Source organism: Pseudopodoces humilis, chromosome 9, assembly GCF_049639895.1.
Source record: "Pseudopodoces humilis isolate 2021_Gansu_Grassland_sample_001 chromosome 9, ASM4963989v1, whole genome shotgun sequence".
Classification (NCBI taxonomy): domain Eukaryota; kingdom Metazoa; phylum Chordata; class Aves; order Passeriformes; family Paridae; genus Pseudopodoces; species Pseudopodoces humilis.
In genome coordinates, this window is record NC_142208.1 from 32,128,664 (window position 1) to 32,153,247 (window position 24,584).

A 24,584-nucleotide genomic window follows, 5' to 3' on the forward strand; every position below is an offset into this window, starting at 1 on the left:
AGTTCTTAGTTACAAGTAAATGCAAATTTTCACGCTGTCAAGTGCTTCTGGTTATCCTTAAGTTTATGGTAACATATTTACCCTGCAGTGACATTTCATGGGAATGTGGTTTAATGGATCATTCCACTAATTATCTTCCTTTCTTGGTTCAGCAAACAATAAAATCTTTCAGACCCACCCTCCTCCTGCAAATCACAGCAGTACATTTTTCAGCTTCTGCTGTTTGTTGGTAACAGATCAAATTTGTTCAACAAACATAAGGCAAGATCCAAGGGAGATCTGGGATGGATGGAAGCTGAACTGCCCTTCCCTTATCTCATGCTGGCATCAGTTGCCACAAACCTAGGAGGTATTTAAGTTTGGTTATTGGGACTCAGACATTTAGCAATTGTCAAAAAGGTCTGAAATGGTAGCAGGTATCAGTCAGTGCCAGGTGAGGGTACTTAAGACGGGGAAGCAGAAGCTGTTTTCTCTCTGAACACAGGTGGTTCCCATCTGAAAATGGCTAAAGAGTTATTCTGTTCAGCAAAGAAATGCCCCAGGTCAAATCAATCAATCTCATCCCAGGAAACCAACCTAAACACTTGATTACCAGGTGGCCAGGGTGGGAGAGGTCTCTCTGCTCCTGTCTCTGTGGTGCCAGGCACAGAGAATTGCAGGGTAAGGAGCAGCTTTCTGCAATTCTAAAGGTTGAAAGTGTGGAAACCTCAGTCCTAGTCCCTACTCTAGGTCTCATTATTGTCTCTATTGCTGTAGTTGTTTATGTAGATCTTGTGTATTAAGACATCCTAGTGATAAGGATATTCTCAAAAATTATATTCTTCATTTATTTTTCCATTGCCATTGACCCTTTATCTATCTTCACAGCTGCAGGCCTGAGTGTGTTGATTTAAGGAGTGGTGACTTTATGTTCATACAAAGGAGTATCTTGTGCTCTGACATGGAGTATAAAATATTGGGGTATTTGCTACCAGAAAGCAAACAGGGATCAAGGAGTGCCTGTTCTGCACTACGTCCCCTTGCTATATGGTAAAAGATTTCTGTTATCTCATTCTTATATTTGGTAAACAAATCTTGTTGCATTTAAAGAGGTTGGTATTCATTAGTTGGGGAGGGTTGGAGCCAGTGGAGGTCTGGGAGAGGGAGGAGTGTTGGGAGCAGATGAGGTGCAGCCAACAGGAACACAAAATGAGACAAGGCACAAGGGTCCTTCCATCTGCTTAGCACTCTTCCCAGACAATCCTGAGCCCCTCGCTTCAGCAACAGTTCAACATCTCTTCTAAGCAGGGGAGAGCAATTCAAAAATAGCAGAGCTGGTTGCCTAATAAATGTCTCAGCTGTAGACTTTCACTGCCCCAAAGGGACTGTGTCTCAGGCTCTCAGGTATTTCAAGCTTTAAATAATGCATTGGCTCAATTTTCTATGACTTTATTTGAAATATCTTGTTATGACAGGTCCAGAACAGAAATTTTTTACACTTTAGCATTTTGGTCAAATGAGATTCTTTGCTGAATTCAGCCTGAGTTTGTGCTGAGCCTTTTTTCTCCCTATTTTTCAACTCTGCTCCTGGCTGGAGTATGGTTACTGCTCTGGAATGTCATCTATCATAAGTATCATAAGAACAATACTATAATTTCCTTATACAGCTCTTGGCTCTCACGGAGATCAGTTCCCACCTGCTTACCTGGATGCTCTCACCCGTAATGCACCAGGCACGAGCTGTTTGTTCAAACACCCTCTGCTCTCCTGCCAGCTGCTGGTGTGCATCCCAACACCATTCCTCTTGGGGATGAGGGACACAGGAGAGGAGCAGAGAGGAGTGGGCTGGGAAAGGAACAGCGAGCTGAGAGAGGGAGGGTGCAAGGGGAATGAAGAGAGGAGACCCCCCCAATCTGTGTGTCTGCAGCGGTGACTTCTCTGTTGGCACCTTGCAATCAAGATCTTTAGCTGGTTCTGTTCCAGCTGTGCACGGGCTCTCAGACACCCGTGGTGAACACAGGCACAGCTGGATAACAAGGAGAACCGAAGGAAAGCTGCAAGGGTGCACAGGGAATCTTTAGAGGATCGGTGGAAGGGCTGTAGGGCTGAGCCAAGCTGCTGGAGATGACAGGGACAGAGCAGTGTAGCAATGCATCTGAACAGCTTGGGCCATGATGTGCTCCAGCCAAACCGTATTTAGAGTTTATTATCAGACCCTCTGGAATTTCTCAAGGTTGCTGAGATGTAAGTTATTCTAAAAATAAAAAAGAAGAGGCTGGAAAACAAGAAAACAGGACCACAAGAGGCAGATAACAGAGGGCATACCTGGAATACCTGGACAGTGACCAGACCTGTACCTCGAGGGGTGTGTGCAGAGCACAGCGACAGGACAGGGGCACCAATGAGAAGATGTGTGATCACATGAAGAGCAGTTTTAGAATGGATAAATAAGTGTGTAAAGTAAACAATAAATGGCTTCTACAAAATCATATTAGTTTGTTGGTCAGAGGTCCTGAGCTCCCACAGAGCAGTGCCAACAAGCCTTCTACAGGGAAAGTCAGCTTGACCCTGTTTTCTCTCCCTGCCAGATCCACCACTGTACTTAAGGAGCACATTTGTAACTTCATGGCCAGTGAGAAATGGAATCAAGTGCAGCAGAGGGAAGGCAGGAGGCCTGTCAGGAGGGAACTGGTATTCCCACATCCGGGCAGCAAGGCTGTGTCCAGTGTCAGGTTAAATCATTTCATCTTCCCCATCCCAAGCAAACATAGCTTAATCATAAATCTTGATTTCCTGAGGCAATGAAACCATTCCTGCCTTACAATTTGCTTTGGTGTCACTTGTGCAAACAAAGCTTTGGACTGAGGTGCAAGGAAAGGGAGTAGATGGGGAGAGTGGACAGGGAGCAGGGAAGCTGTGTGCTATGGAGGCTGTTTCAGCTTGGGATGAGGATTGGCACCAGCTTTCTGGCCCTTGCCATGCCCTGTTGTAGGGGAGAAGCATCACTGATGCTGGAATAGAAGTTATGGTATCAATTGAATTTGAAGGAGTTATTGGGAGCTGGCTGCTTATAACAATTAATTAAAAAGTGTGAACAACTTGCATCCTTTCTACCATTCAAAGGGCAATAACTTCATTGCATAGTTGACTTTTAAAGCAAGCATGGATCCAAGCTGAAACTAATGTTTCCACACATTCTAATTAAGTCCCAGCTCTGGTTAAATGAGCCAAGAGTCAAGAAAATCCTCCACTCCATCAGCCATCCCTCCTGGTGAGAAGAAAGGTCTTTGCTGTGCAAAGAAGCAGGTCAGTATCAGAGCACCATTTTTCTGCTGGCTCTTTGAACTTTTTTCTGCAGCGTCAGAGTAGTGACCACTGCAAATGAAATTAAAAGGAGGAGGTGGTTCAACAGGTGCCAGCTGCTGTCTTGACTACTGACCCAGCAGCTCTGGTGCTTCAGCATGTTGCAGTCAGCTCTGCAACTGTCCCACCTCAGGGCATGGCTGAGCTGTGCTTACTTATTAAACTGTATTTTAAAAAGTACAAAATGCCATACAGGAAATGAGGATTTGGGGTCGAAAACATGAGGAACAGCCCTGTGAACACCAAAGTTAGAGAGGAGGAGAAGGAGATTCTCCTTGTGCCATTCTCCTGAGCAGTCCCCACAATCCACAGAGATCCCTGTGCTGGAGCAAGAGGACATTTCCTGAAGGAGCTGTGGCCATGGAGAGCTGATGCTGGGTTATCCTGAAGGATAAACCTGTTGGTTTATGCTCAAGGACTGCAGGCCAGGGGAAGGACCCACAGTGGAGCATGAGAAAAGGGGGAGGAGGACAGAGCAGCAGTGACAGCTGCCACGGACTGACCACAGCCCCACTGAGCCACCCAGCAAAGGGGAAGGTGCAGGAGTGGAATGAAGAAGTGACCTTGAGCCTGGCAAAAGAGGGAGTGGGGAAGGTGGTGTTTAAGTTAACTGTGTTTCTCGCTATACCAGTCTCTTTTAACCAGCAATCAAGTTATTTTTCTATAACTGAATCACTTTCCGTGTGACAACAAGTGATTTCCCTGCCCTTATCTCAACCCATGAACTTCTTCACCTTTTTTTCTCCTCCTGCCCTGCTGAGGAAGAGGAATGAGAAAGAGGCTGGCTGGGTGTCCTGAAGTCAGCCAAAGGCAATCCACCACACTTCCTTTTTATCTGAGGAGCTGAGATGCTGGGCTCCACTGAGAGAATGCCAGTCCTGGACTGGGATGGTCATGCAGTGCTGATTGCCTTTGGGATCTGTGTGCACCAGTCACCCTGAGCTCAGGGTTGTCTCACATGTTCTCTTTTTTTGTTCAAATAGTACCAAATTTGATTGACTTTTGAATGGTTTGAGTCTGGTTTTATTTTTCTTTCATCTCTCTGGGTCTGCAACAGCTGCCCCAATGTGTTTACCAAGCCACATCCCTTTCTTCCTCCAGTCCCTCCAAAAGACCACTTCCTCCACCTGCCTTGCAAAACCATGAGAATAAAAGTCTCCCTGTGTTTACAGAGTCAACAAACTGTTTGCATGTCTAACAAACTAATCCCTTCATTTCCCCCCTCATTCTCATGATGGAGTTTGTGCCTCCTTTCTCCTTTTGATCTTCTTTTGGCTCTCCTGTGCTGTGTGAGGTTGACTTTGGTCGTTGGCTGTTGTATTACACGGTTCAGGAGGCACAAGAAACCTGTTCCTGAGTTTCTGAGAAGAATTTGTTTGCCAATCAGTAATAAATCCAAAACTAGCAGCAGGAACAACCAGGATGTCAAATTTTTATCCACTAGAAGTTTTTGCACGTTCTCTCTAGAAAAGAAATTGAGTTACACAAATTCCTAAAGCCTTGAGACTTTTTAAAGATTGATTGAACTTTGAAGATAACCCTGATTTGATTTGAGGCTTGGACCAGGGGCTCTTCCAGGCTAAGTAGTTCTGTGATTCTGAGATTTTATATGCTGCTCAAACATTGCCAAATTTGCTGTGCAAATGTGGGTTCTTTGATGAGCACTTGGATCCACTGAAACTTCATCATGACCTGAGTTACTTTCATTAAAATCCATTGTAAGTTCCATTGAGTGCCATTACTTATCTACTACCTTAAATCTGTTGTAAATCTCAGGGGACAACTGTGTCGAGAGTTCTGCCAAATTCTTAAGAGCTTCAGAAATAGAGATGAATTTTCACTTATTTTCTATATTTGCCCCTATCCTCAGGCTTGGAGCCCTTGTTCACTGGGAAGGTTTTGTGCAGTTTAACAATGATCAGTGTATAACCACAGAAGTTTGGCTTGAGTTTGTGTCAAAAGTCGAAAAATTACTTTTGATGAATTTGCAGAGCTTAAACATCTTGACTCTTGCTGCCCTGATGAGGATAGAGCCCACTGAGAGATGCACACAGGGAGAATGAAAAAAGAAGAATGTATTCTTGCTGCATGTTTTTGTGACATCTATTAGGACAGAGTACAAAGGGTTTCCATTAGCCCTTGGATTGTTTCCCACTGTAGTCCTACCCTTCCACATGTTCAGTCACAAAAGGAAAGGCACATTTTGCACCAGCCTAGGAAGCAGCTTTGGCTCAGATACAGCTCAAACCCAAGAAAGGGACAAGTTACATAAGTGACAACAACAGAACTCCACAGCCAAAGCGGGATGGGATTGAAAAATAGCAGCTACTGCAACCACTTTTGATCTCTGCTTTCCCTGGATCAGATGCCAGGTGTTGTTTTCTTGTAGAACCAGGAAGCTGTAAATATTGGTTTACAAATCAAACATGTGGTGATGGAAGGTGGAAGCAGTGGGGAATGTGGTATTGAGCTACAGAAACGAGAGATTGGGCTGCTGAGCTGCACCCTTTGGTGACTCTGCCTATAAATTCTGGTGTCTTCCTGCAACAGGAGCTCCAAGGAGATGGCTGCCACCAGGATCTTGTCTTGGCTGGTGATGATAATTCTTCACATTCAGGTGGATGCAGGTAAAGAGCCTCACTTCTGATCACCTTTGTAGCTATATTTCACCTTGGGCTAATGTCAAGATTTAAGAGTAAAAGAGGATTTACCAACATGGCTCAGCTCTTTTGTAAACCACAAACAGGTCAAACCTATGAGCTGAGCAAATCAATGTTATCAAATCTGCTTAATGAGCTTAATTTTTTTTCCTGTCATTTTACATAAAAAGCCTAGTAAAGGAAATTAAAATGAATATACTGTAAAGCCAATGATAGTATTTTCTGATCCTTTATATTAGGATAATGGATTTAAAGACTAGTAAGTATTTTCTGGACTAAATACATGTTTATTTTAAAGAAGGTGAGGTGCACGAAGCGTGGGGTTTGTTTTGATTAGGTACATTGTTATATCTAACCCTCTGGTGTTTAATAACAGAGTGCCTTAGATAAAACAAGTATGGCACATATTCCTGTCCCCATTATTATTATAATGATTAGATTATAATGGAAATTACTGTAATTTTTTATTAGTCTAATTTCTCATAGGCTAATTCCTATGTTAGGAGTTTAATTTAATTTGGTTGCAGTGTCAATGGTCTGCCCAGCCACTTTCATCCCTTTAGGGACCAATACAAATATTGGTGGGTCTGATGGGAGGGGGGATATTTGGAACAGGGTGAAATAGGCCTTTTTGCATCCAAAAAACACTTTCCTCCTTCCCAGGTGAGACTTCCCTGACTGAGCAGGGTGCCAGCCTGGTGCTGGGAGAGACAAGACCTTTCATTTTAAGCAGCTGCTGTTATGTCCTCTATGCAGGGATGGAAAAACATCAAAAGTGTTGCCACAGCTGCTGTCTTTCCAACTCTTTCTCTTTCAGGTGTAAAGTTCTGGAATGAACTTGCCTTGAACCAATGAACTAAAAGCAAACCTGCTTTCCCTTTCCATGGTCCCACACACCCCCTCACACACAGCAGAAAGAAAGAGCACTCAGGGCCATTTCCAGACTGAGTTTTTAATGCCCCCATTATTTTCTCCCTCCATAAATATTTGAGGTGCAGTTAGTGCTACTGAAAACTGCTGATGTTCAGCTGGAAAATACTGAGTTGCTGTTTAACCCTTTCATTACCCATCCAGCTAATTTAGAATTTAAAGCTTTGCATGCATGAGGAGCAGTGTGGTGGGATATGTTGGAAAGTTTCATAATATCTGAATAAATTACACTTGTCCCTGGCAGAGCCTTCTGCATCCAGAAATGATGGCAGTGATGTTAGTGAGGGTGTATTCCCACCTCTCAGGCTGTCCACAGAGCAGGATTTATCCCAAACAACAGCTGGAGCTAATCCATTCCCTTGCCAATTCACTGACATCCCTTTGCCAGTGACACCAGGGGATCCTGTGCATGCAAACAGGATCCTTATTACTTAATTAATGTAATGTTCCTTCAACATGTTTTTTTCTTGTTTTTGTTTCCTGTGTTGATGCTAGCAGATTCTCCAGCAAAAATACCTCTAACAGCAGGTAACTTCAAAGTTATATAAAAATGTACATTGTTTATAGAGTTGGCCTTGCTAAATAATCTCTCTCCAGGCTGATGAAAACTCTTCTAGTCCAGTGATAGCCAACAAACCAGGGTAGTCAGTGTCCTTCAGACTGGGGTCCCAGATGTTGAATGCACCCACATAGGATCCATATGGCAGCACATATGTGCACTTAAAACACAGAATAGAATTGAGTATTTGTTGCTCCTCTCAGAAAGAATGAGAGTCATCACTGCAATGAAGAGCTAAATCATTGCTCGGGTTAAAACCTTAGGGTAATAAAACCAGGTGAAAAGTGGAGGCTGTATGAATGCAGCAGATTCTGAGTATCTCTGAAAGCCCACAGCAAAGTTATCCACACTTTAAAAAGACAAATTTTGGCTGGATGCAGGTTTGTAGACTGCTTTTCAGCAACCTATGTAGGGACAGAGAAGGACTCACACAAAATGCCATTGTTAATTCTGGTTATAGGTTTGGTGCTGTCCCCCATCACAAAAACACCGGGGAAGAGATCACCCTTCTCCAAGTGCCAGAGCCCTGATCTGCAGGGCACCTTCGATCTCTTAGTGCCACCTGGAGGCTTTCCATCAGCCCTAGCAGGGAAAACCCTTCTTTCACCCAGTTATTGACGCCAGCTGCGTGGTATTGATGGAATCAGTGGTGTTGGAAGTGGAAGGGAATGAGAGGTGGCTTGGATGTGGTGGAGGTGTGAGCAGAACCTGGGACAGGGAGCTTTTGGAGACCCCATTTTTACCTGCAGCTGTGCACGACAAAAATAATGAGATGTGCAGCCTCCCTTGTCACTGGCCTTGTTCTGACAACCTCCCCAGATATTTTGTCATCTTCATTTACGTTGTTCTTGATTTGGAGAAAAACTGCCTCTTTCTCCCTTTCACAGCCTATTCTCACATCAGTAGTAGATTTAACAGCTCCTGATCCATCAGGTGAAGCCAGCAGATAGAATCAAAGAATTGTTCCAGCTGGAAAAGACCTTTAAGATGATCGAGTTCAACCATTAATCCAGCAGTCCCACACATTTACATGTCTACATGTGCCACATTTACATGTCTTTTAAATCCCTTCAAGGCATGGTGACTCCACCAGTGCCCGAGGCAGTCTGTTCTTTCCAGGAAATTCTTTCTTTCTGTTCTTTCCAGGGATTTCCCCTTATCTCCAGTCTGACTTGAGGCTATGTTTTATCGCTCCTTACTCGGGAGAAGGGACTGACCCTCACCTGGCTGCAACCTCCTTTCAGTGTAGCTGTAGGGAGCAATAAGGTTCCCCGAGCCTTCTTTCCTCCAGCCCCCTCGAGTGGATCCCATCCAGCCCCACAGACTTGTGAATATCCAAAGGTGTAGCAGGTCACTGATTGCTTCTCCTTGGATTATGGGGGGTTCCTTCTGCTCCCTGTCCCTGTCTTCCAGCTCAGGGGGCTGGGTGACCTGAGAAAACTGGTCCCACTCCAAGGCACTCTCTGGACCAGTTGCAAGTTTTGGTGGGTTCACAAAGGGTATTGATGGTTAACGGAAGAAAAAAGTGCTGGGAGTTACTAAAATAGACAGAACTCTTCTGGATCTAAAGTTCATTGGCTGTAAATTGCTAGAGACTGAAACAAGGTTTGAGGAAGTTTCATGTTAAATTTGCCTTGTTGACCTATACATATGCTATCCTATTTTTTTCTTCTCTAGAAACAAGTGGTCCCCCAACAACTCCTGACCACACGACTAGTAAGTAGAACTTACCAGATTGCTATTTTATATAATAGTGATAGATTTATGTTTTGTCATAGTATTTATTCTCGGGAACAAATTAGTATGATTAAAAAGCTCACATTTTCTTTAGGATGGGGATGGAGATGTACATGAGAAGTAAATTATTTGGGAGGCAGGAATTTGGGGATGGCTTTGCTCTCCAGCAACCAGTCTCCTTGCTAGAAGTAAGATCTTCTATCACTTGTGCCCTTCAGTGGGATCTTGACTCACTGGAGGAAGGGTAGAGAGCACTGACAGCTCCCAAAGACTTGGTCCTAATTCTCTTGTTCTCTGTGTGTTTTTTTCCTGCTTGTTCTCCTCCACAGCTCAAATCATATATGATGGTGAGTCCTTCTGCCAGGGTTCTTGTCACGGCCCTGGGCCCAGGGGTGGGACGTGCCTGCCCCTGCTGCCCCCACCTCTCCATCCCACTGAGAGGGAGCTGAGAAGGGGCAGCCAGCCCCGGGCTGTGCTGCAGGTGGATGCAGACACGCCCAGAGAAGATGTGGGATGTCATTGCCCGGACCCAGAGCACCACCAGCTTGACCAAGGGGTTTGTGTCTCTCAAAGATCTGCAGCTGAGGCTGAGCGGTGGGCCCGACCGGTGTGCAGGCAACGTGGAGATCTACTACTTTGGAGCCTGGGAGAAGGTGTGTGGGTACCTGTGGGACATGCAGGATGCCGAGGTGGTGTGCAGGCAGCTGGGCTGTGGCTCCCCTCTCACAGACACACATTCCTTCCCCTCGAACGACTTCTACCCCTACATGATTACTGAGATGAACTGTGCGGGCACCGAGCGCTACTTGTGGCACTGCCCCTACACCTACCAGTACCGTGTCTGCCACCATGGAGATGCTTCTGTCGTGTGCTCAGGTGGGTGTCTGTGTTTTGGTGGCATTTTCCTGATGAAAAGCTGTCTGGAGTGAGGTGGGATGAAGGCTGTCCAGCCCTTGCTCTGTGCTCAGCAGGGCAGCAGCAGATCATGGGTCCATGTCCCTGATGCAGAGGGTGGTGTTTCAGGGGGAGCATCAATCTCGTATTTGCAGACTGTACCTGGGAAATCTGGGATTTTCTGCACAGAGCAGGGTGTGAGGGGAGGGATAGTTTATAGTCAGGCTAACCTCACCATGAGTCCCTCCATAACTTTCCTTGAAATTAAATACTTGCTCCAAGGGGAGCCAAGCAGACCGAGTGCCTCACACCCTCTGGTTTTCTCCTTCCAGACTCCAGAATAACAGTGCCTCCAACAGGTAACCAGAGATTTCTGTTTATATACAGCTTTTCTAAGGGGTTTTCTTTCTCTGGGATTCTCTGGGATGCTCTGTGCAGGCTGCACTTACAGACCTTGGCTAACATCCCTAACATTGAGGGAGATGTGGGATTGCTTGGGATCCTTTGGGATTGAGCAGCCACTTCTGTGGGAGAGGCTTGGCACTGGTTTTCATGGTGCTGCAGAAAATGTCCTTGAGCAAGTGTTGGCACTTCAGCCATCTCAGTCCTGCCACATTCCAGTGCTGATTGTGGGCTTTGGCTTTTATTTGGGTTCAACGGGGTTCCCATTGGAGAGGGGGGACTCCCAGCAGGATGATCCTCTTAGGCAGAACACTGCTTGCTCACCTGCTGCTCTCTCCTGCAGCACCAGCTGTCTCCAGATTGATGTTCTCCAGGCCATGGACTACATATGGTAAATCCAGAGGAGCTGTGGGGTTGGACTAGCTTCTGCCCTCAGTTACACATCACAGAATCACAGGACGGTGAGGTTGGAAAGGATCTCTGGAGTACATCTGGTCCTGCCCCTGGCTAAAAGCAGGATCAGCAGGAGCTGGCTTCCCAAGACCATATCCAGAGGGCTCTTGGCTATTTGCCACCTTTGTGGGCAACCTGTGTCTGCCCTCACAGAGAAAAAATGTCTGCTGATGGTCAGAGGAAACCTCCTGTGCTTCAGTTTGTGTCCATAGCCTCTTGTCCCCTCACTGGGCACTGCTGGAAAGAGCCTGGCTTTTAGAGAGGGTTGACTCCCAGCAGATTGTATTTCCTAGGAAAAGTGCTGGGAGTCAACCCTGCTGGTTTCTCCCTGCAGCACCAGGTGCCTCCAGCTCAACTTCCCCTCTGTCACTGACCATATTTAAGTCCAGAGGAGTTAAGGGGTCTGATGATCTCCTTCCCCAGGTGTCCCACTGGACAGCCAGCCCCATGGCTTTGGGTTACTGCATGAGCTGAGCACAACCCGTGCCCTGGGCTGGGGGGATGCAGGGGTGCGGTTTTGGGGTGCCCAGGAGGGAGGGTCCCTATGGGGCTGTGGCACAGCCTCCTTGGTGGGGCCATGCCCTTCCTTCCCTGACGGATTCTGGTGATGGGATAAGAGCCCTCTGCCCGTGCTCAGGCTCTGCTGTTTTCCTCAGAGAACTCCTCCTGTGGTGGCTTACTTCAGGGATTGTCCGGCACCTTCCAGAGCCCGGGGTACCCCAACTCCTACCCTCACAACTCCTACTGCGTGTGGCACATCCGGCTGCAGGACCCGGCCCGCAGGATCCAGCTCCAGTTTACGGACGTGGAGTGAGTCCGGCCGGGCGCTGGCTGTGGGCTCAGGGCCGGCTTCGTCCCCATTGCGGGGCCTCGGCAGCCTCTGCCCGAGCACTGGGGTGAGGTGGGCGTGGGGCCGGGCTGCTGGGCCCCGCAGCTCCTGCAGCCTGTGGTGCAGACACATCCTCCTCTCCCTGCAGGCTGGAGGGCAACAGCTGCTCCTACGATGCCATCGAGGTGTACGACGGAGGGTCCACTCAGAGCTGGCGCCTCGGCCTTGTTTGCAGGGACAACAATAGCGTCTTCAACTCATCCGGGAACCAGCTCACCGTCCTGTTCCGCAGTGACGGCAGCGTCAGCAGGAGAGGCTTCCACGCCTACTACTCATCATTTCTCGACTTCCATACCACCACGGGTAAGACTACAGCTGTCCTTTACTCTTTGCCAGGACAGAAGCTCAAACCCAATCACAAAGAGGTTCTGGCGCCTCTCAACACCTTGTGGGCATGCAGACCCTCTGGACCCACTTAGAGGCATCCTGGCTCAAGGGCATTTTTCAGAACAGGATGGCCATGAAGCTGCTGCCAGACACTGTTTCTTTGCCTGGTGGACAGGAATGGCACTCTCTCCACCTCCCCCAGTGATGCCACTGAGCTGTCATCAATTTTCCTGGCCTATGCTGTAGGCAGAGGAGTTGTTCAGCCCTGGCACACTCATTGCTGCAGAGGCCAAAGGCCTCTCATTTTCCCAAAATAAAGAGAGCTGATGTGCTCAGCCAGAGAGCAGTGAGCCCCTTTTGGCAGCTGTGGAGGAGCAAGGCTCTCTGTCTGCAGCGCCAAGCTCCCTCTGGATGGCAGCAGCACCATCTGCCTGGCTGTCCTCTCCTCCCAGTTTGGTGTCACCAGGAAACATGCAGAGGGTCCACTCTGTGCCACCCTGCTGACCATTAACAGATGAGATCAAGGCTCTGCTGATGGGAGCTGAGCAGAGCACAAGCTGCCTGGGCTGGTGGGTGGAGGGGGAAGGCTTGGAGGTGCAGCCACACAGGATCCTGCCATGTGTCCAGGTAGTGATTGTGGGTCTGGTGTTCCAGTGTCCCTTCATGAGCCCTTCTGCGGACAGGTGACCCCCAGAGGGGCTGCTTCTCTCAGGCAAAATGCTGAGTGTTCACCTGCTGCTCTCTCCCTACAGCTCCCAACAGTACTTCCAACTGGATGACCACTCCGTTAACAACCTCAGGTAGGTTTGAAGGACTTGGGTAAATTTATGAATTGGATATTTATCAGCATTTTTTTTTTTTAAACAAAATTATTTGATTTTTTTTCCCCTCTTCCCTTTGGTCATTAGCAATTGTAATAGGGGTTTCCCCTTTCAAGGAGTAGCTGATCTCCACAATTCCTGCCTCAAAATCTCTGCAAATCTGTGGCAAACATTTGTGTCCTGATAATGCAGGCACTACAGATCAGCATTATAAAATCTACTCAATGTGAGTAGCATCTCCTAACCTTCATTCAGATGTATATGAACCTAATACAGAGGCCACTGAAGCTGATAGAAGTCATTATCTCTGTGATTAGACATAAACTTCACACAGACATACTCCAAACACACCCCTAAATGTGCATACGTATCTTTTTCTTGTATTTTTCTCTGCAGAAGATTATTCTTGTGGTGGCTTGCTTTCCTCTTCATCTGGTACCTTACAGAGCCCATTTTACCCCAGAAATTATCCAAACAATGCCAACTGTGTGTGGGAAATACATGTAAAGAGCAACTTCCGTGTCACACTTGTATTTACAGATATTCAGTAAGTAAGAATTTATTACTTGGGAAGATGAATGTATGGGATTGACAGCTTGGACTTACTAAGCAAATGCCTACTTCATTTCAAGGGTCTTCATCAAAGCTTTTAGTACATCTGGAGATGAAAAATGTGTTCATTTTTGCTTATTTGTTCAAAAATGTGGCTGGCATCTCCCGAGACAGAAATTGGAGGTTGTAGCTTCTGTTCCAAAAATTTGACAGTCATATCAATCAAATGTATCCTTCTGCTAGAGAGAGTTAATCTGACTAAAAAAACCAAACCAACAAGCAAACAAAAACCAAAGAACATAAAAATGAAGCATTAAACTAAATAGCTGTGTTGCTTCCCAGGATGGAAGGTGGCAGATGCCTCTCTGACTATGTGGAAATCTATGATGGGCCCCTTCAGACCTCTCCTGTCCTTGGGAAGATTTGTTCTGGTTATCGCCCCATGTACACATCGTCCTCAAACCTGCTGACCGTCCGCTTCCACAGTAACTCCCGATACACATACAGAGGGTTTCAGGCCAACTATCATTCCACCCCAGCTGATGACAGCACCAGTAAGTTCATCCTTAAAGCACAAACATGCTTTTCAATTACTTTCTGATTCACTGATTGTTAATCTTGTTAATGTTGTTTTAAATTAGATCTGTAGCGTTTTCATGGAGATTCAAGCCCATGGTTTGGATTCTGAACTCTTTCTGCTGTATCAGCTGCAAGAGATAGTGTTTATTTAATCCACTACTTACAACCTTTTTTGGTCACTTCACCGAGCTTGTAATGTATATTCTTTGCCATCCACTAGCCCTGCTGTGTTTGCCAAACTACATGCACGTGGTTGTGAGCAGATACTTCCTTCAGTCCCATGGCTACTCTGCTTGGAACCTCACCCTGAACGACCCCTTTTGCACACCCAACATCACATCAAATCATGTGTCATTCGACATTCCATACACTCGCTGTGGCACTGTCAGAGAGGTAGGACTGAACGTTTCAACCAAGTGGGAAAATAATGGGAGGATATCAAAAATTCAAACAGAAGAATTTGCTTTGAAAACACAAATTAAACCTAACTGGGATCTGCAGGGACTGGAAGTGTCCTGGTGATTATGGGTTGTCTCCCTCTCTCCTGAAGGATAAGGTTTATTTGCACTTGCATTTCCTGCCTCTGCTAACAGAGCATTCTCTTAGAGCCCATTATCAATCTCCCAGGGAATAAGCTGTGGAAGGATACAAATACTTGGCATTTTCAAAGTCCCAAGATGAGTGTGATAGTTAAAAAGGTTTCAAAGCTTTTACTCAATCTGACTAATAGTGTTGTAGCCAGATTTCAGCTTAGATAATGAGCTGGAGCTGAACCTTCACGTATTTAATGTTGTACAGGTTGTATTTAGTTCTGTTATGTATGCATTTATTGTGAGTAGTTTTCTAGGACAAAATTGTGGGCACTGAATATCACATGAAGAATATAGATTTTTATCTTGAGAACAGAAATCCCTAGATTCAGATTTTTCCACATCACACTTTCTGGGAAATAATGTTTTTACAATGAACACTGCTGCAAGGATACAGCAAAATTTAGAATGTATAATAGGGTACCTGATTATATGAATTAATTTTGCATTCTTTTTTATGTGCCAAACAGGGAAACAACAACACAATCAGCTATTCCAACATTATTAGAGGGTCCTCTTCTGGCACATTAATCACAAGAACTAGAAATCTTCTCTTGCATGTCAACTGCAAGATGCTCCAGAACGCGTGGGCACAAACGATGTATGTCGCGGACGACAATTTTGAAGTCAATGAAACTCAATATGAGAGATACGATGTAAACCTCACATTTTATGACTCTTCAAGCTTCTCAAGGCCAGTGTATGACTCACCCTACTATGTCAGCATCAACCAGAATTTGTTCCTGGAAGCTTCCTTGCACAGCTCTGACCCAATGCTGGAGTTGTTTCTGGACACTTGTGTGGCATCTCCCACTCGCCACAATTTCACAACAGGATCCTATGCTATAGTCAAGAATGGGTGAGTTCTTATGCATTGCAACTACAGATATAACTGCCTTCAAACTCCTGTATCTCTTATTAATTTTTTTTCATTTAATGGAATAGTGTGAATATAGCACAAAATAATGACAACTTCTAATTAATTAATGGACAAGGGCATTCAGGGTTTACTGGGAAAAAGGGGATGGATTGACCCAAAATACAACACACACAGACATTACAGCCTAAAATAAAATGTAGACTGAATGGCTATGGCCAGTTGACTATTATTATTATTATTATTATTATTATTATTATTGAAAAGGTACTAGTGACATACCTCAGGTAAGGTTAATTTACCTTCACAGAATCATACAAACACCAGGTATCAGACACACTCCAGGCTGAGGAAAGGCAATGTTGTTCAATTCTGCCAAAAAAATGCATTTTGGTTTTTTCCCACTTGTAGCTTTCTGAACCATTTTCATTGTCATGCCATGTGTTTTACTGCCTGTGTATTCATGAGAGGGGTTTTTTTGCTTCTTTTTAGGTGTGTTAAAGACCCTACCTATGCTTCGTATTACTCACCCAGCAGACACACCGTCCGGTTTAAATTCAACGCCTTCCAGTTCATTCAGAGCAACCCAGAGGTTTACCTGCAGTGTGAGCTGGTGGTGTGCAGGGCCTTTGACTATTCTTCCAGGTGCCACCAAGGCTGTGTTCAAAGGTCTAAGAGAGAGGCAAGCTCTGACCTAGAAAGTGTGATTGTTGTTGCTGGCCCAATACAGCTTTGGGAACCTGCACCTGAGATTAGGAATGAAAATGAGTCTGAATAAAACTGTCTCCTTTGACAGACAGCATCTTTAAATGCTAATTGAATTCTGGAAGAAACTGCTGCCAGATTTCCAGAAGGTGTAGAATAAATGTTAGGAATGTGCTTACTGACTCATGCTTGTTAATCCCACTTCATGTCAGTCATCCCCATATAACAAAAATGCTACCTCGGCAGTTCTATGGGAAATTAAATTTGTGATCTTTAAGCTTTTTGTTCATTGCTTTCTTAATGGTAAAACTGAAATGCTGAAATTGCAGTTTAGGTTCTATAAACAAGTTCTTTTAAAGTTCACCTGAGTCTGGATGTGTTGGAATGCAAGAAATCTGTTAATCTAGAATAATATTTTCCAGCATTTTTTATGTTTTGGACATGAAACAATGAGGGATAAAGCATGACCAGGTCTCTTCATCTCTCCCAGAGCTGAATTCTTGTATTGTGTAGGAAAATATGAATTCAGTTGCTGTTCCATCTGATGTTTCCTGTGACTAGTTTAATTTTTGCTGTCAGCCCCTGGCAGTTCATAGAATCACAGAATATCCTGAGTTAGAAGGGACCCAAAGGGATCATCCAGTCCACTTTTTCACTCTGGGTGGGTTTCTCTTGAAGCAGAAAATGAAGAAAGTAATTCCATATCAGATTATGTGAACCTTGCTAAGCACCTGGTCACCCTGAATAATTCTGTGGATTGGACAATTTCCTTGCAATGAGTAATTTCATTTATGATTCAAGATTAAAATCCAAGCCTGACAGGCTTTCCATGGTGGAGGCTCACTTCATGAAAAGAAGTGGGTTTGACATAATGACTCAACATTGTAGGAAGCCAAAAGACCAGGGAAAGTTTAACAACCCTCAAGTTGGCTGCCACCCTGTAATATTAGGCTATTTAATCATAGTGCATGAACCATAAACTCTTCCTAAGATGGATATCTTGATTCTGCCAGTGAAAAACACGGCCAGATCTGCTGTGAGATCGGCACAGCACAACACCTTATGTCTGTAACACCTCGTGTCTGTCACCCTGAGTGCCATCATGTGGCATGTACAGGGAACCAGCTCTGCTGAGGCACCTCAGATCCTAGGTTCAGTTTTGCTGCAGTGTCATTGAGGTGCTGGAGCATGTCCAGAGAAGGGCAGAGGAGCTGGGGAAGGGTCTGGACCACATGTTTCATAAGGAGTGGGAGCTGGAAATGTGTTCAGAACTTCCCAAGTGAAAAAAATGTTAGATGAGACTTCAATGACTTTCACTTATGGTGTACCTCTGTGATAAAGCAACTGTACCACTGCCAGAGGAAATTTTTCAGTGGAAGGCTCCTGAAAGGGAAGAGGGCTGGGAGATAGCATGGATTGAGGATTGAACTGGATGAAAGTTTAATGACACACAAGGGTTTAATATTTGTGACTTAAGTCAGTGGAGTAGCTAATGGCTTCTGATAACTTTCTGTTATCATGCAACCACAACCTCCAAAATTGCAGCAAAACCCCACATGTCTCTATAATTTCCCTCTCTAATAAATACTGGTGAATGAACAGAAAATATATCAATATCCCCAAAGAGGTACTTGCACTGTCATATTTGCAGGTCTGAAGTTCTCCTCACCATTCCTTAGCTATGTATCATAAGTCTTCTCCAGCTCTATATAAATCCTTCAGTTTAGAGCAAAAAGTGTGGTCTTGATAGTGTTCTTAGTAAATGAAAATTATGATTATTAATAAATGACATCTACTCTCACATTTTCTTTTTTTAAACCCGACTTCCCTGAAGTGCTTGACCAAATCTTATTTGAAAAGGCTTGTACTAGCCTTTATTTCTCTTTCAAGGCTGCTGGTCACTTCCAGTAACAGCCCATGTTATTATGATTCTTAGCTCAAGTTTTTGGTTCAAAACTACACCAATCTTGCTACACTGTAGGGTGGCAGCTACAAAGAGAACAATGGAATAAGTCAATGGCTATTGTCTTTTTCTTTTTGAAGGGATGACTCACCCATCCTTATGACAGGGCAGAGTAGATCCATTGTGTTGTATTCATGTGGACCAGGGAACACCAAAGCCAGAGCTGCAGCACAGTGAAATCTTCAAGAAAAGCATATAGGTCAGGGATGAGGATAGGAAATAGCAAGAGATGAGAACTATGAAATTCTAACACAATGCAGAATCTTTTCAGAGCACTTTGAACATTTCTATGGACCTGATCTGTTCTGGGACCATAGTTGTTGAGCTTGAAGTCAGTCTGATATATCTAAATGTCAATGAAAGCCATAAAAACACATTTTATATTCTTTTAAGATGTCTCCACCACCTTTTCCCCTTTGATTTTTTCCATTATATTTAGATAAATAGACCAATACAAAATTCATCTTCTCTAACAAAGAGATGTTTGCTGAAGTGCCTGGCTTAGGCAAGCAAGTTTTGCCAGCTCATTCCATCAGGCTGCAAGCCCTTGGGCAGCCAGTTACTGCAGCCAGTGCCTGCCCATGAATTATGGTGCAGCCAGCTTCTGGGCTCTGCTCTTTACACAAATTCTTGTTTATTTATATAACAGCACACACAGCGTGGAGCCCACTGGGCAGACCTCACCTCTGTCCTTGAATGGTAAAGAACAAAACCTGCTGCTTGGCATGGCATGGCCATGGCTGTGCCAGGCTCTGCACTGTGCAGGAGGGTGTGGCACAGTCTGACTTGGCTTTTGGGAGTTTTCCTGTGTGGAGGCTGAGGTATGTTTGCCCTCAATATGCACCATCATTGTGAAATTTATAAACTGAGAGCTTCACTCGAGCAGTGAGTATTTCAGCAAACAACTTCAGGATGGATTTCGAGAAGTGTGTTGGAGACCTGATCATGCAGAGGTTAAGGTTAACACACCACTTAACTGCCCCAGTGATTTAAAAAGAATTTGGGAGACTAGTCATAGTAGAAAAGTTATGCACATAACTTATTTAAACATTTGCTAATTCAAATATTTAATTTTAATGGTTTCTCTTGGCTCACAGTTAAATGTCAATGCATATTGTCATCATTCAATATTTAACACAGCAATATATGTGTGAAACTGGTTTCATTTACTGTGGCAAAATTAGCTAACTTCCTTGTCTATGAATTGTTAAAGAATGCCTTGTAATGTGGGGGGTAAGGTGTATTTACAGTTGTCATTGCCCACTCATTCAAAAGAAAATAAGTAGTAAATACTGCTGCCTCAGATGATCAGACGTAGAGCATCCCTCACACCATAAAAAGCACACTGGCAGAAATTATCTGCCCAGTTAGGTGGGGGAAAAAGCAAAATATGAAAGGACATGGCACATAGTACACTTTGTTCTCTGTCTAGCTCCATGTGTGATTCAGAGAAAATGAAACATGCAGCTCAGAAAAATAGATTGTGTTGCACTGAGTACTGTACTGCAGATAGGAAAAAAATTCTCTTCATCATTGGTAATTTTTGCTTTGGTGCAGATTTTAATTATTAAAGCTGCACATTCTTAAGATAAACTTGATGCTTGTAGATTTTTGATTAGTGCAAGGAAGAGTGCAAGTTTAAAGATTTATGATAGGCACAAACAAAAAAATCTACTTTAAATGATAAATCAAGGCATACTTTTTTTATACAAAAGGTATAAATTATCAGGGCCTTGATCAGAGAAAATGTAAAACCAGTAAACCTGGATTTTTGATTATGGTTTTTTGGTTTTTTTTTCTGGTTTTTAAGCTTTGAAAGAAAAAATTCTTAGAAAAGACAAATCACGGAGCAGCACACGTAGACATCTGCTGTCCAGGGAATTTCTGGGAAGACTTTGCACAAGCTGGGCTGAGTGGGAAAATTATCACAACCACTCCCAGCTAGAAATGTAGACTTACATGTTTGGGAATCAAGACTTTTAGTGCAGCTGTCTTCTTTAGGATAAAGAATATTACATAAATTTAAAGTGGTTTTCCTTTCCCTTAGGACCACAGGTGTTTCTCTGCACATAAATAGGCTTGAAACACAATTACTGTGACACATGGTACCACAGTCACATCACAAAAAGGAATTCTTACTCCATTAGCTTTTGAATGTCCTTAAACACTATACACACAGAAATGTAGTAATATTTTTTTCTTTTGATCCACTAACATTCCAAGTAAATACAGTTTATTATTTTAAAACTAGTTTAATTCAGTTTTTTCTGTGTTTAACCAGAAAGAAAATTGCTTTAAGATAATTTCTTTTTAATTTTGATAATTTCTGGGAGATATATAGGATGAGCAAAAATCCTTGACAAAGGTGTAATATTGTGGCCAAAGAATTAGTTTCAAATACATTTTCAAAGCTCATGGGTTATTGAAAGGCTTCAGAAACACATAATTCTTATCAAGCTGTGAGAACAAAGGAAGAAATAATGAGGCTGGCTAAAGGCAGACATAGAAACACATTCTTGAAAAGAGCCAGAATGGGTAAAACCATTTAGACAAAATGGTGTATATAAGGTCAGTTTTAGCTTTCTGGAGAAGGACTTTGATGTTTATCAGTTTGTACCAGCTTTAGAATGTCATAAAAGTTGAGCAAGACATTATAAATGGATTGGTGTTGAGAGGTAATTACTGTGAAACTTCTAAATAACTGATTTCTTTTCTGTTTCTTGCTTTGAAAAGATCTTCCTCACAGATAGAAATGCATATTGCTTTCCTCTGTACTTCCCCTAGGTTTAGAAGTACATCATAAAGCACCCAGCAGCAGCACAACACCTCTGATGGATTCTCTCTTTTGAGCACCAGTGGCTTTTCCTGCATTTAGGCATTTCTGCACATGAAGAGCTGACTTTCCTTGAGCCATTCCCTTTGGCAAGTGGCAGCATCATTTCCTTCCTGCTGGTCCTTCTGGCTTAAAGGCAAGGTCAGGGCAAGAAGGTGAACAAATGGTAACACTGGAGAGAGTTGGAAGTCCAGGAGCCAAGCTGCTTTCTGTGTTCCCACCTTCTCTGTCAGTAACCATTTGCCTCAGACTCCCCCAGATCTGGTGCTTTTTCTCTCAGCAAAACTCAGAAAGGAAAGTGGCATTAAATAAACACTAAAGCTAAAAACACTTCAAAGAACTAAGGGGGATTTGAATAGAAGAGTATAAAAAGGCGCTGGAGGTCAAAGGCCAGGTTTGAGGATCAGCTATGATGCAGTAAGAAAGAATCCAGCTGCAGGGTTACTTAAGGCAGGAGCAGATACGACCCAAAAAGAAGCATCCACCAAGATTATTCTCACACTCTGTCCCAGAAACCCTTTAAACACAGGCAGTTCTGACTGATGAGGACAGTCATTCATTCGTTATGTGACAAAAATACACATGTGTCATGTCCCAAGGGAAATGCAGGTCTGTTCATACAAAGGGGTTTGAGGACATGAGACCCAGGACCCCAAATGTCAAACACAGGCACAGGTGGTGCACAGATTGATTTCACCTGCACATGGCTTTTCATAAGATGTCTGATATTCATTTTTACCACTTTCATAGACTTAAAACTGAACATTTTTCCTTTTGTGGGGACGAAGCAAAGCAGACAAAAAGTCTGAGTGCTGGGTACTCTTCTAGCAGGGTATGGCCCATCTGGTACAACACAAATTAATAGAGACAGATATAGGAAATTAAGTCCTGCAGAGCATTCCTGGGCAGATACAGAGAGACTAATTTTGTTCAAGCTCCCTCCTGCAAGAAGTGTATGACAGAAAACCAGTCCACAGAGCTACAGCACAGAGTGTTACTGTAAGTCTTCTTATTCCTTTGTTAAACTGAAAGAAAATGATTGATCAATAAACATAGCAGAGCTTTCTGTAGTGTTTAACAGCTCTAAGAGCCTCTAAAAATTACAACTGTGATTGAAAAATTCAACAGTTTGAAACTGCATTTTTTATTGAAATTGCATAGAAAACATTTGGTTTTTAATCCAACTACAACAGTATAATCTAATAAACACTTGTTCCAGCAAGAAGCTGACCTCTGAAAAAAACAGATTATTCATTGAGGCTAATATTCTTAGACAAATAGCTTAAGGTTTCCTGTATCTCAAGACTTTTGATTACAGTAAGACAAATTTGATCCCATGCATTTTATCTCACAGGGCAAAAGTTTCATTTATTCCTGATGTGAGAACAGCAATAGGTTGCTGATCTGCTAGCAGGAATAGTCTCATAACTCACGTTGCAGACTTTTATGGTACTTTGTTTTGCATAAAACTTCCTGCTGCTCTGATCTCAGTGTGTGCAATAGATAAGAGAGATAATCTGAGGCACGTTTTGTAGAGTACATTGGAATTTTAGCCTCTACAAATCAAAGGTGCCTGTTACTAAGGCATAGATCCTCATATAAGTTAAAAAACACTTACTAGAAGTGCCAGAAATGCACCAATGAAACTGCTGAGAACCAAGAAGTAGCCTGATGTGTTCATGTGTTCATGAACCTTGCTGGCAGATTTCATTATTGTGGATAAATTTAACCTCCTCTGTTGTTGAAACTGCTTGATATCATCCATAAATTTTCTGTTCACAGTGTCTCAAAGCAACTATGGCTGGACAATCTGGAGATCCTAAACTCCATCCCCTTGGTCAAAGAAAGGTCAAAGAAAACAAGCTGCTCAGGACTGTGCCCAGTTGTTGTGAACATCTTAAAGAATTGAGGAATCTACAAAATTGCTGGGCAACCTATTCCACTGCTTCTCCAGTCTCACAGTGGAATTCTCTTTCCTTCTGTTAAGTAGAGTTTACTGTACTTCAATTCATGCCCACTGCTTCTCAACCTGCCACCAGGCACCACTGAGACAAGTCTGGCTCATTTTTCAAGAATCTTGAAGCAGGATTGACCTCATAACCCCCCACCAATGACAGTGTATGATCACTCCACTGAGCTCATGGTATTGTTTTCACTCTTGTCAGACAGTCAGGAGCAGTAGAGCTGTGAATAGCAATGTTCAGGCTTCCATTTCTTTATTAACATGTGAGTACAATCAGTTGTATTTACCATTGTCCTCCAGTTTGTTTGCTCTTCTCAGTAACGGCTTTAACAGCTTCAGATTCTGTTTCTGGACTCTGGCCTTTTGTCCTTCTTTCCTCCATTTGAGCACTGTGAACCTTTTCAGGAAGATCATTCTTTACTCCCCTTGTTTAGGACCCAAGCTATGCTTTTCTACAGAAGGAAGGTTGGAATACACCAGCAGGAATACAGCATGTCCAACTATTCCAGTTTGACTGCAGCTGGTCTTGTAGCTAAAGTGAACAGAGAGATACAACCTGGATGGGCTGTAATGAAAAGAATATTAGACCAACAACTGGTCTGTTTCTGTCTGACCTCGATTTCTCCTCATCAGGTGAGCAGAAGCAGTAGAAATGAAATATAATGACCCCAGCAGACAGGTCTGTGCGTGTCGTGCCCCCAAGTCATCTACAGCTCCATTAAGACTTCACACAGACCAGCCAAGGAAACCAGCTCAACAGGACTTCAGATTTCAACCCATAATTCTTGTCTTTTTTATATAACCTGTGTGATTCAAGGGATTGAAGGGGGTGCTGCTGGCAGATGCAACTGAGGACCACAGCTGTAGATTGAGGGGAGACATTGTTAAAGCAGAACAAGCTCTACAGAGGCCTGAAGGTGAGGTCCACTTAGGGTATGTTACAAAAAATTGGCATGAATTTGCTTTTGATTCCTTACTTAATCCCATTTATGACATGATTTTTGTCTACAAACAGCAGGGAAACAAACCTACAGTTTCAAATGGAGAACTAAAATATAAATATTTACGAGACCAGGACTCTCTGCTGAAGATTTTATGAGAAAACCTGCTATGAATTTGCTGCCTCATCCTGCAATACGTTACAGTCTATGTAATCAAGCAATTCCCTATGAGCAATAAATAAATAAAACTGGGATGTCTGAGGCAAAGAAACACATTTATTCACCAGTCTGGTTCCAAAGGTAACTCTGCACATGCAGTTAAGATAATTTAAAGTAAAGCTATATTATGGTCTTGGCTGGCATAGAGTTACTTTTCTTCCTAGTAACACAAATTATCTAGGAAACTAAAATTTTACCACTCCTATGTAATCCTCCTGTAAAGATCAGATAATCATAAAAAATACAGCATAATAAATCAGACACAGCATGGGCCAGGCTGACCTTGGGACCCCCAGCCTTTCACCAGTGCAGAGTATAAATTCTAATGCTCGGTTTTACCGGGATCTC

General features: G+C 43.6%; 1 protein-coding gene across 1 annotated transcript; it reads left to right on the forward strand.

Moving 5' to 3' along the window:
• Window positions 1-581: 581 nt before the first annotated feature.
• On the forward strand, window positions 582-16,783 carry LOC102106736 (scavenger receptor cysteine-rich domain-containing protein DMBT1-like). The gene is made up of 17 exons (XM_088059456.1): window positions 582-660; window positions 868-1,029; window positions 5,893-5,969; window positions 7,431-7,460; window positions 9,169-9,207; window positions 9,558-9,575; window positions 9,802-10,104; window positions 10,455-10,481; window positions 10,868-10,915; window positions 11,634-11,787; window positions 11,955-12,169; window positions 12,946-12,993; window positions 13,411-13,561; window positions 13,909-14,120; window positions 14,366-14,538; window positions 15,206-15,594; window positions 16,105-16,783. The coding sequence occupies exons 2-17, from the start codon at window positions 908-910 to the stop codon at window positions 16,388-16,390; spliced, it is 2,292 nt and encodes a 763-aa protein (XP_087915582.1). The 5' UTR covers window positions 582-660; window positions 868-907; the 3' UTR covers window positions 16,391-16,783.
• Window positions 16,784-24,584: the final 7,801 nt, after the last annotated feature.